The sequence below is a fragment of the Nestor notabilis genome, unplaced genomic scaffold (assembly GCF_000696875.1).
Source record: "Nestor notabilis isolate BGI_N333 unplaced genomic scaffold, ASM69687v1 scaffold8348, whole genome shotgun sequence".
Lineage (NCBI taxonomy): Eukaryota > Metazoa > Chordata > Aves > Psittaciformes > Psittacidae > Nestor > Nestor notabilis.
The window spans coordinates 28,309-41,071 of record NW_009940521.1 but is presented as its reverse complement, the minus strand read 5'-3'; the positions used below and the strand labels follow the sequence as shown (position 1 = coordinate 41,071).

Sequence of the window (12,763 nt, the reverse complement as noted above, 5' to 3'; positions counted from 1 at the left end):
CCTACAACCACATAAGAAGTTTTAATGAAGTATTTATAAGCTGGTTTATAATGACAGATATTTTTGGCAGAGAGCTTTACTGACCTGCAGTGCTAACAAATTATTACCCAGTTAGCACAAAGTTCCATTTCATTTTCAGCATTGTCCACTTAGTATAAATTGCTAGGTTATTAAAGTATAATCCTCAAAACGGAACAACTCTAATTCTTTCTTCATCCTTAAACATCCGGGACTTGAACAAAGCCAAACCTATTTCCAAATGACAACTTGCTCTGATTTGGGAAAATCTGAATCGCCTCTTTCTGGATGCCTTTTACTGAAGTGTACCCCAACTGAATCCCTGTAAAACCAAGAACAGACTGAAAGGGCTGTTAACATTCATATCCAGTTTAGATACCTGACTTGCCACAAAGTAATTATTCCATCTGCTATGTATCTAAGATATAATTAACAGCACACATGACTGGGAGAGATTCATTATGTAAGTCAAATTCCAACACCTTTGCTCACTTCAAACAGCACCTTGCTTTGAGAGCAATCACAGTGATTTCAATGGCACTACTTGCCAAATAGAGTGCTCTTTAATAGCAGCCAAAGTGACCCAAGTAGGTATATTCTGTAGGGAACTTGGTCTTCGCCTATGTTCATAAACAGGTTGCACACACATCAATATCTAGCACATATAAACGAAATCCAGATCTCTCAGTGATAACGCACTATCTGCACAACATTTAGATTTAATTAAACCACCAGAATCTTAAGTCCATCATACCTTCATGGTCTGCATATAGCCTTGCTAGACAACAAAACCGCTGCTATCGTTTCTGCTACTCCTATTTGAGACAGATATTGTAACCACAAAGTCCAGTTGTGAGTTTCCCTGATGATCCTGGTTGGGAATGACAAAAGACCACTGAGATACCCTAGTCCCTTCCTGTCCTCAAGGACAAGTTAACAACCACTATCTAAACAGTCAGATAAATTTCAGTCAAAGATCACCCTTAAGAGCAGTTGCCACATATGCTCTATGTGCCTGAAGAATCAATTAATTTACAATTCTTATAGAAAACAGCAGACACATAACACAGCTGCCTGTCTTCCAAGCATACCATTTGTGTAGCTGCTATAAAGTCAGTGTCCAGAACTTAGAGCCTCCTGCTTCCCCTAGAAGCAGACAGGTACTTACTTTCACTTCACAAATCACAGTTAACATTTAAAACGGAAACAGAAAAAGCATAGGAAGGTCACTAGCAAGAGCTCTGGGAGGCAGAAATTTAGTCCCCTCCTTTGCTCCTTTCTTGGGCTACCCAAAGAATCCATCATTTTATACATCCCTCAGTTCTTCAGCTCATCAACAGTTCTTCAGTCACACATGTTGTATGGCTATGACAGAGCTTTTCATGTGACGTAGTAAGGTAAAATAGGGAAATTCCCCTTGCATAGGTACACTTGTCTTTCATAATCTAAAGCACTTGTGATTTTTACAAGCATATTTTGATTTTAATCTCTCAGGCATCAAACAAGCAGAAACATGAAAAGGATATAATACACCTGAAAAAAAACCCACCAACCTGCACCTTTGAAAGCCTTAAAGGTCAGAAACCTTAAACATGGAATTTGGAACAAAACTGAAACCACCACACTGTGTACATTACTACTAATATCCTGCAGTTAAAACTAAGTCAGATAAACAGGTTATGGTCTGCTTACAAGATGCTAACCCAGCAGAGAAACATTTGAATGTTACCAAACAGAAGGCAGAAAAAAGGTTTGGATAATGCCTTTAGCTTGTGCTTTCTGTAATGGAAACTCTGGATGTGAAGAAAAATGTATCCTGAACAACTTGTTCTCTCCTCAAATATTAATCTGTGTGAATTCTGTCCATGGAAACTGGTAAACCCACTCAGTCTGCAACTAAAACTTCAAGTCATAACCAAGAAAACATACAAACCCTGACCTCTTTGTCTCCATCTTGGTATTTCACCTCATGGATACTGTGTAGTGTAATATCCTTCTCTGTTTAACAAAAAACTGCAAATTTTTTGAGACAGCATTTATTGCTTGTCTCCAAATCACGCACGGTGTCACACACATCCAATTAGTCACCTCATGAAATGAAAAATAAAAGCTAGAAGCATTAGCATAGCAAACAGGTACAAGAATTTTTACACTCTTTTTTGTTCGCTTCCTTCTGAAAAACAATTCTTCTTCTGAAGAACCAATTCTCTTTTTACAGTTTCATCCTAGAAGATGAAAGCCACAGGCTGTGATGGACTAACATTTGACTTACACTTGCATGCACAAACAATAACTATTTGTTCCAGGGCTCTCAAGCCTTGTGCTAGAATATTTACGGATCTTTAACAGAGATTTTTGCCTAGATAGCCTTCCTTTCACATAAATACCATCACAGTACTTGATCATCTCTTTTAGTAACATCAGAAAAGTTGCTAGAGGAAATTGGTCCACTAAGACTAGCATTTGACCTCCATAATAAGGTAATGCTCACATGTTTCCAATGAATGCAGCAGGTATGTGGCAATCATACCACACCTTGATATTTTAATTCACATAGACAGCACATCAACTTTTTAAGCACTCCTTACCACTCAAGCAAGTACTTACAGGGTCAGAAGGACCACAGAAGTCTCTGAAGACTTTTGGAGGCTCAGGTTGTATAATCTCCATTGCTATGCAAGGGCCTGAACACAATTCTGTAACCATCTCCTGAAAGAGAAAAAAGACAGAAACAAATCTGAGCTTCCTTGGGCATTAGCAAGGGTTGTATTCCTCCCCAAAATTAGACCCATACTTACAGGATGGGAACAATTAAGAAATATTGGTGCCTTTAGGAAAGCAAAGACATTATACAAATACATCATGAATACAGAATACAATAAATACAACAAAAGAAATGTTTTTCATTTTGCTACTTATTTTAGAAGGTGGAAATTGAGATAAATTGGATATTCACCTTCAACAAGATACTGAATAGCATCCACAATATTTCAGATTCTTTTGTTGGTATATCCTTATTGATCTGGACCTGGATTTCACAGCAGTATCCGTAACTTGTCAAACTAGACTAAATCAGTGGAATACACCTTGCTGGGTACAAGCCTGAAAAATCACACTGTGTTCAGTTAGTTCCACAGGCAGCAATGTACTCTGTAGTGTTCCCTACAGGAAGCACAGTACACAGCCTAAATTTGTTTCCAAATATGCATCCTTTTGATAGCTTTTAGTCATTAAAATATCTCTTGGGATTTGGTTTTCACTGTCTTTTCCTCATGCATTACTACAGAAGCTGAAACACAGAAGCCAACAGAAGCTGAGCCTGTGGCACAACCTGTTAGGGAAAGGGTTTTTAATCTGGCAACATTCTTTAGGTGCACTGTTACCAGAATCTCAGTTACACCAAAATCATCTGTCTTCCTGGAACCTCCCGAAGAGTAAAAAGACATAGTGAGTTCTGAGTGGGTGATGAAGATGGGTCTTAGTTTTCATAACCTTAAATTAACTTTGTGTATTAGTGCCAATTTGGAGTCTGTTAATTAGAGGTATTGGTTTCACAAGCAGAAAGAATCTATTTTGATGTTCTAGTCTGACTTCTTTTAAATCGTGCCCTTATAATTGCACACTTGTCTAGAAATCTGGGCAGACAAGTTTTAAACAAATCAGGAAAATTAACAGAATCAAAACCAATGAGGAAAGAGGAAAGGAGAAAACATTCACAGGAAATAAAGGAGGATGGGAAAGGATAAGCAAGGTACTGCAATCACGCCCACCAGCCACAGGCAGGTCAAGGATGAGTAATAGCAAAGAACAAGAGCATACAGGGTGGGTAAAAAAACAGTAGGAAAAGAAGGATTAAGTCCTTCTCTGCCATTTATGAATTGTGATGGAAACTAAATAGACAAAGACCCCAAGTTGATCATCACTGTTCCAAAGAGTTGCTATCTTCATAATGGATTCCATGCTGAAAGCATGTGCTTAATCTCCCCACTCTAAAGTCAACAGGACAGCATTTTAGCCAATGCCTCTATCATTAACGTGATCCTAGGAAATGTAGGTAGAAGCGTTCCTGAGAGAACATGGAAGGAGTGCAGACTAGCTTCATGCTCTATAACAGAAATAAATATTTTAATGCCCAGAAGAGTCTTATCACCAACAGATCCTTTGTTAAGAACAGGCCAGAAGGCAATATATTTCATTCTATTAAGAAACAGTAAATTGCCACAAAGTCACTACTCTGTACAGCTTCATTGAATTCTGTCATCTAAATAACTATTAACAGGAAAGAGGAGAAAAAACAGACTTCTAACTTTAGTTGAATCAACTGAATTCTTCCCTGCAAAATGTGGGTTTTTTTCTTGTTTCTCCCTTTTCTACTGTTTCTGCATCAGCACTGACATCCCACCTGCAACCGCAAACAACATGAGCCAAGTTACTCCTGACTCCTTCCCTACAACAGAAAGCTGATGAGTCAAGAGCAGCTGCCATCAACTATGGCACAGAGACAAGTGGTACTATGTGAGGCAAGCTTGAACTACCTTATGCAGTCTCACTGAGTCCGGAGCTGAATTTAAATAGCAGACACTGTTTCTCTGGTAAGATTCCCAGTTACAGCTAAATCAAGTTTTCTTTAGCAAATTGTTTATTCACCAAATAACATGGTTTGTGGTCAACCAAAACTGTTCCTGGAGCTGGATCAAGCTCGAGCATTTTTGATTAACAAAGTGGATTCTGAGCTGACCCAAAAGAACGTCCCTCCTTTTTTCTCCATTTTCTATTCTGGCTCCAGTGGGAAATAGAACGCAAAACAGCACAAAAACTAACCAATAATATGCAAAATTCCATGCAGGAAATACCAACAAAGCTAACACTTTGGGCAGTTGTTGAGCTTTCTCTTTTCACAGAGAAATGCTTTATATAAAATACCAAGCCTTTATCTGACTGACTTCACCAGAAGTAAGGGGAGTACAGTTTTTGAAAAGGATTTCTGGATGCCAAGTACCTTCTGTGCTGAGTTATTTTCAAATGATAAATAAAATTCAGATCAAACCAGATGGTTCTGAGTCACAGATATAAGAGGTCATATTCTTTATTCAATATCCTATTTCACAACATATTTCTTCCTATTTGGCCTGTACTGACAGTATCTATTGCTGTTCCCATATGTGCCTTCTCTGGATTCTGTTGCCATTATCATTAGCTTTCCCACATTTTCCTGTTTCACAGATATCCTGAGCGCACGGAGATACTAACTTCATTTCAACTGAGTGCATCCAGCACATATGGCTTGCAGGACAGAGCCCTAGATTCTCATTTTTCTTCAAATTCCATCTACAACGTATCTTCTTTATTGACTTACTCCGTTTAAATGTCACCTTCCCTTCTGAGTAACCCTCTAATTAAATTATATAACAAAATTTGCAACTTATTAGGGGGTCAGAGTCTGTACAAGAGTTGCAGAAGATGATAGAGAATTTCCAATTTGGTTCAAAGCAGAGACTTTTGCAGTACCAGGATTCCTCAGACCCTGAAATACTGGTCAGGTATCACCACATTTGAATTCTGACACACACCCACAAGTCTGCCTGTCCAATATTCCTTTGGTCCTTGTCAAAACCAGTGTTATCAGAGGAGACTTTAAGAGTATTCCCCGATCTGAGAGTGAACTAACAATTTAAAGACAATTCTACAGACCCTGTTGAAGTTAGACTAAATAATCATAAAGGGAGGAAAAAAACCCACAAAAATGTCATGATCAGAGTAATATTAGTAATTGAAGTAATATTAGTAACTGTGTAGAAAACTTTTAAAAATTTAAGTATTTAAAAATTAAGCATAATTTGCATAGTACATGACAGCAGTAGAGCTAAACTCATTACTATTTGAAGGTGATATAGAAATGTAAGCTTGTCTTCTTGTATTCCTTTTGTTCTGCCTGCAGTCAGGAAGTTTTATGTGACAGTACAACAAGGCATAATACTATATAGAGTCTTAGACATCCACTTGGATTACAGCATATCTTAGACTTCTTACATTTTCTGAATATCTACAGAATTAAGATCAATAAACTTAAGAACAGCTAAAAAATGTCATTAGAAAAGCATTCAAATATAGTAGTCTCATTGTAAACAAAATTTTTTTATATATATTCTGGTCCAAGCCACAACTGCAATATCAAGTCAAACAAAGATAGAGACATGACACATTCTCATAGCTCTACCACAATAAAATAACTTATTTGAGGGGGGAAGGAATTCATTCTATTATATTTTACAAATTCCTTGGCTGAAGAATTTTCACAGAAGATTCTCCTTTCTTACACCATAGATAGCACAATTTTCACAATGAGTTAGTTTATTTACGAGCAAATTAGAACCAGTCAATGCCAGGTTCATATAATAAATCCTCTCATAATCCCCCCCCAAAAAGACCATTTCCTCATTTAATCATATTTTAAACAGATTCTTCTCAACTTTATGCTTACCATGTATTCAGCAACGACACCTTTGTAAACTTCATAAAATTCTTCCACATTTGCACGTTCCATGTTGAACTAAGAAAACAAAAATGTTAGCCAGTCTGCCTTAGACAACAACAAAAAATAGAGACATACCCCTTCTTAGCCAGCAAACATTCAGAATACACTTTTAAGTTTTAATATGCAAAAGGAATGGTTTAACAGCTACAATATGAAGTTTGTTAACAGCTTAGCCAATGACACCACAGACAACATAGCAGACAGTATCTTCTTCCACCTTAAATATAAGTAGACAACATAGTGTTGGCTGACACCACTAAGACATGCAAGAGGATCTGTTTGTTGCATCATAAAGGAAAGGGTCTATTCTTCATTTGTGGTGCGGACTGAAGTCAGAGGGGGATTTCAGCTCTCAGGACTTTCACAAAAATCAAAGTACAGGACTACTCTTGGGAACAATCTCTGTGCCAACCTCCTTTAACTGTTGAGTGTGATTGGGGTGTCAAAAATCCTTTAAGTATCTTTTAAAACCTTCTCCAAAATCACACTAGATATATATTAAGAAAAATTAAGGAAGAATATTAACAATCTTTTCTCTAATCTTAGATTAACATTGTAAAAATTTGTAAAGATATCTCAAATTGCTTCTGAATAGACAAAAATAATTACCCCATTTCTAACTATAGGGAAACTGATATACAGAGGGGTAACATGTCTCGGCTCAAGGTCACCCAGCAACAGGAAACACAGCAGATGATCAATTCAATAATAAACCACCAATATCACAAGGACAGTGCTGATCCCAAGACATTGCTACACAGTCTGCACAAAATTTTTATATTGCAGGAAGCCACCTATGCATTGCTGTGAAGCACGTACAGCACTTCTCCAACTTCAGTTATCAGAAAAACATACACAAAAGGAAACCCACCATCTGTAGAGCTGAGATCTGAAATCCTTCATTGATGATGGCTTTTATAATCTTTCCAGCTAGCCCTGAAGAAACACAGAAAAGACAGTATCCCATTTTAAAAAGCATAATTTACAAATAGAAGGCATTTATGCCAACATAACACTTTCAAAAGCGTGTAATGGCGTTAGAGGAAGCAGATCGCAGTTCATCAGTTCATACACTCTATGTTCTATGTAGTGACACGTTCATGGTTTCAACAACTAAGTTCCATGCAGCTGAAAAGAATCTCTACCTGAAAAAAGGTAATTAGTGAAGTCTTTGCTTTTCTCAGAACAATTGCAAAGCACTCAGTTACTGCAAGATCAAGATTTCTATTTTTAATGAAGTTCCACTGGCGATACTGATGCTTACAGAGTAATCAATTCAGGGCAAGGGCTGCCTATTTTGCCTTTTTTTTTTTTTTTTTTAATACAGTGTTCACCAGAGTGGGGGTCCTCCTTTAATCTAGAAACAATGTAGGATGATAATAAACATTGTCAATAAACCAGCACAAGAGTTCATGTGTTCTATGGGGAAAACACTTTAGTGCAAAATAAGCTAGTGCTTCTAAGGTCATAACTCACAAATACGCTAGTACTGGTTGTGCTGCTTGCTTTATTCTCTCCAGAATGCATCATCAAAGACTGAATGACATTATAAAAAAAACCCACTAAATGTCAGAGAACAAGAACCATTGATTTTCCACTGAATGCGTATTTTAGATTTGCCTGTGCTTACAAGATCAGGCCATTTTGAAGATTATGTCAGCCAAGCACAGCACACTGAGTGAGTGAATTTCATAGAATCACCATATTTATAGAATGTAAATGCCTGTCATGAGAAATTCCTGGACATTTATTCAAAACAGAATTAACCATTGAAGAGTACCCTATAATGAATGACCATAGCTTGGGTTGGAAGGGACCTTCAAAGGTCATCTAGTCCAATCCCCCTGCTAGGAGCAGGAACAACTAGATCAGGTTGCCAGAACCACATCCAGCCTGGACTTGTCTCCAGGGATGGCACATCTTCCACCTCCTGGGCAGTCTGTTCCACCACTGTTTTACCACCCACATCATAAACACTTTTTAAATCATGTTCAGGCTTAATGTCCCCTCTTTTAGTTTAAAACCATTCCCCTCATCCTACCGCAATAGGCCCTGCTAAAAAGTCTCTCCCTGTCTTTCTTATAGGCCTGTAAGGCTGCAGTTGAGGTCTTCCCAGAGTCTTCTCCAGGATGAACCAACCTTAACTCTCTCAGCTATTTCTCATAGGAGAGGTGCTTCATCACTCTGATCATAGCACGATATGACTCCTGGTCATTAAATCCTTTTATTAACTAGTCTTTAAATTGCAGGATTTTTTAGCGCTGCACAAATTTAGCAGATAAGAATAAAACCAAAGCTAGTATCTAGGTTCTAGCATGCTCAAGACCCGAATTGTACAGTATCCTAACACCTGCGTCATAGGATTGGTGAGTTTCCTACCACATTAAAAGGTCAGTGGAAGCTCTGAGTAAATGAGACGGGTAGCTGGAGGGCTTTCAAAAATTGTATTTACTAATGAAAATGAAAAAACCTGTCCCTGAAGTATCCCCCTCTGTATTTTCACATTAAGGTTTATGTAGAAAAACCGTACCCATATAAACCAGTGCATATTTCTTCCAAAATCTTCAAACTGCTAAGGAAAAACAAGTATTTTGGTACACACTCTGGCCATGCAGCTCTTGCTTCATGGCAGGTACAGTTCCTGTCCCACTATGCTGTTACACCACGGCCCACTAGCCCTGATAAAAGTTTCCTTGTAACACTCCTGTGAAACTGGGGAACAAAATTCCTCTTTTTTTCAAGGTGAAAAAAAATATTGGCAGCAACAAAACAAAGGAACTTGGACAGGTTTGCCCAGGAAATACAAGACCACATCAGAAAGATAAATCAGACCTCTAGTTTCTTTTTGTCCTCACTGCTGAAATGCTGAGCAGCTCAGACACTTCCACACAGATTCCAGTGAGGCAGTGAGCCTACCAGTGAGCCTACAGTCTTGACTTCAGAGATGAACAGCCAGTTTATAAGAAGATTAAGTGACTGGCTGGGGATCATTCAGGAAACAAATAAATGAATAAATATCTGTGACAGAGCATAAACATTTCCTTATTCTTGATCTTCGGAGCAAATAATCCAGTCAACAGCCACTGCTTCACCAGAAACCAACAAAGATGAAGAAAGGGCACTGGCAGACAAATGGCAATTGCTGCTTGCAGGGACAAGACTATGAGAAAGATATAAGAAAGCTGTTCTGCCCAACAAATCTCCATTTTACACTTGAATTGAATGGGCCACTCGCCGTCATGGTTCAAGCCCAGCCGGCAACTTGGAACCACGTAGCCGCTCGCTCATTCCCCCCCTCTTCATTCCTCCCCCCGCTCCCGGAGGGATGGGGAGGAGAATCGGAGGAATGGAACTCCCACGGGTTGAGATAACAGCACTCCAGTAACTAAGGTATAATACAAACCACTGCTGCTACCAATAATAATGATAAGAGGAGTAACAATGGGAGAGGACACAACCGCTCACCACCCACCGACCGATACCCAGCCCGACCCGAGCAGCGATCTGGGCCTTCCGGGTAACTTCCCCCAGTTTCTATACTGGGCATGATGTGCTGTGGTATGGAATACCCCTTTGGCCAGTTTGGGTCAGGTGCCCTGTCTCTGCTTCCTCCTGGCTTCCCCTCCTCCCTGGCAGAGCATGAGACTGAGAAAGTCCTTGGTCAGAGTAAACATTACTGAGCAACAACTAAAAACATCGGTGTTATCAGCGTTGTTCCCAGACTGAAAGTCAAAACCACAGCACTGCACCAGCTACTAAGAAGAAGAAAAATTGACCGCTATAGCTGAACCCAGGACACTCGCATAGCTTTCACAGCCAGCAAACACCTAATTAAAACAAATCAGGTATCAGGGTCCTAAGGTACTATGGATCTGCTCTCTACAGAACTTTTGTCCTCAGCAGTTTTATGAGCCATAAGCAAAATCAATGTTTGAGAGAAATGAAGGGGGACTCAAATACTCAGCTTTCTGCATCACTTCTCTACTCAAGTCATTAAGATCTTTCTTCTCTGCAGAGCGAAGACAGGCTCCTTTAATGGTAGAAAACAAAGGAGGAAGGTATTTTGCATAAAGGTCTTTAACGCAAGGTTCCTTTAATTATTAATTGTGATAAACCTATCAAGGTTTTCCTCAACATTGTATTCCTGAGTTCGCTCCCATGCATCAGAGCAACAGAATACCTTGTTGCTCCAGGGATATTGCCCACAACTGCAATACCCAAAAGGCTTAACCAAAGGAATTATTGTCACCATTGTACACAGATAGATGCCTTGCCAGAAAACTTTCAAGAGCTGTGAGGAAGAGGCATGTCATTTCATTTATGTTTGCAAAGCAGGATATTAGGCCAACTTCACAAATGTGGAAACCGAGGCACAAGAGGGTAAGCAAATTGCCAGTGGCAGCACAGATCTACCAAGCCAGTGACTTGGCCTCCCTTGTCCCAGTTTAGGCAATACACATATCACTTCTCCTCGGGACACCTTCCTTTCAAATTCTGCCTGAACCAAAATAGAAACAGAAGGCATAGAGGCAATCCCCAAGCAACAGAAGAGTAGAAGCTCAAGGCTCGGCTTGGGGATCTGTTTCAGGCTTTCAGCCAGTAGTGTGACTGAATTAGGACGTGTCCTCTCCTTTGTGGGCAGATAAGGCTGAGGAAAAGAAGAACTGATTAGACAGACTGCTATTTCAACAGCTTTCAATAATTTGTTTTCAACTTTAAAATCCAGATCTGTGGTAAAACCCCAACTTTTTAAGGACCCTTCAAACAGGGCCAGTGCATGCTTAAAATGTGATTACTGTAAAAATCCAAATCAAAGCTGGAGATTAACTCCAGTTATGATGAATTTTCAGGCACAAAGCACAAAAGAATCACAAGCATTATTAAGTACAACTGGGGGAATTTAATACTAATCCTAACAAATATGAGAGTGAGAGAGAGAGAAAGAGAACGGGCACAAGCTTTACATCTCCTAGGCAGCATTATTATTATGTTACTACACACCTAATACAAGACAGATAATTTTCTGACACATTTTTATCAGCTAAAATGATAAGGCACCAAGATCTCCTCAGTTAAATTGAAATTCTACAATTTGTTGCTTTACAACACACAGTAGTTGAAAATCGTCCTTCACTAAGAAGCAGAAAGTAGCAGGGAAGACATCACACTGAAAATGTTACACCTGTTTGCAGAATTATGGATTGGAAGGAAATCAAACAGCGCATGAAAGCCACTTTTAATCTAACAGCACTTTAATTAATGGATGTAACAGCTGTGTTGCCAGGACCTGTCAGTCCCAGTGCACTACAAACCACCAGCCCTACAACTAGGGATGTTACATTCTCTTCCCTTTGTTCTTGGCCTATTTCCCAATTTAACCATGCCACTGTTAAAAGCTTATTAGGCAAGACACCAAACCGCCCCCAAAGTCAAGAACTAGCTCCCTCATTTCAACCTTTATATATAATTTTTTTAATACCCTTCCAATGAATAAAATTAATTCCTCTGGAACAACAATCAGGTTTTTTGACAGGAATATACAATCTGCCATGACTGATCTGATCAATGAACCACTTAACCCAGAAACATATTTCTAGAAGTAACCAGCAACAGATGCTTAAAGTAGCATTAACTCTAAGTAGCAATTTCACTTCATGTCTATTTTTGACATTTTAAAATTAAATTTTGCTTCACAGTATAATGAAATTATCTGACTCCTTACTTCCAAGTGTTAAGATCCTATCCCAAAACTCCAGAGAATCATGATCAGATTTGACTCCAAGCAAAATCCTTTTGAATTCCAGAAGAGCAAAAAGTGGAACTGAGAGCTGGGCCCTCCTGCAATGTATTTCTGCTAAAGTTCTCACTAATCTTTGTTTCAGACAACACTGCAAAACACTGTGCAGTAAGAAACTGACAGATGTCACTCTCAAAAAGTGCACTTCTTCCTGTCAGTTGGTCAACCTATCCCCTGAAGAACAAGGTTTCTCTATCTCTTCTCTTTCGCTTTTTCTACTTAGTAATAATACAAATCCAGGCATTCTTATTATGCAACATAAACATACCATTTCTGGACTGCCCAAAACTATGGCCACAGTTATAATCTGCAGCTATTGATCTCCCAGCCTCACTGCATACTGTATGAATGTGTACTCTGGAGCACCAAATGAGTCACAGAGGAACAGAAGGTCTACTCACTGACACACACGG

General features: G+C 39.0%; 1 protein-coding gene across 1 annotated transcript in view; it reads right to left on the bottom strand.

The window, feature by feature from the left end:
* NME7 (NME/NM23 family member 7) overlaps window positions 1-12,763 on the bottom strand; it is a gene marked incomplete at its 5' end in the record, with an annotated part of 70,282 nt that overhangs the window by 32,006 nt on the left and 25,513 nt on the right. Inside the window, 3 exons of the mRNA XM_010020400.1 lie at window positions 2,626-2,727; window positions 6,500-6,568; window positions 7,425-7,489. Of these exons, the coding sequence (XP_010018702.1) occupies window positions 2,626-2,727; window positions 6,500-6,568; window positions 7,425-7,489 (236 nt within the window). The remainder of the gene's footprint in view (window positions 1-2,625; window positions 2,728-6,499; window positions 6,569-7,424; window positions 7,490-12,763) is intronic.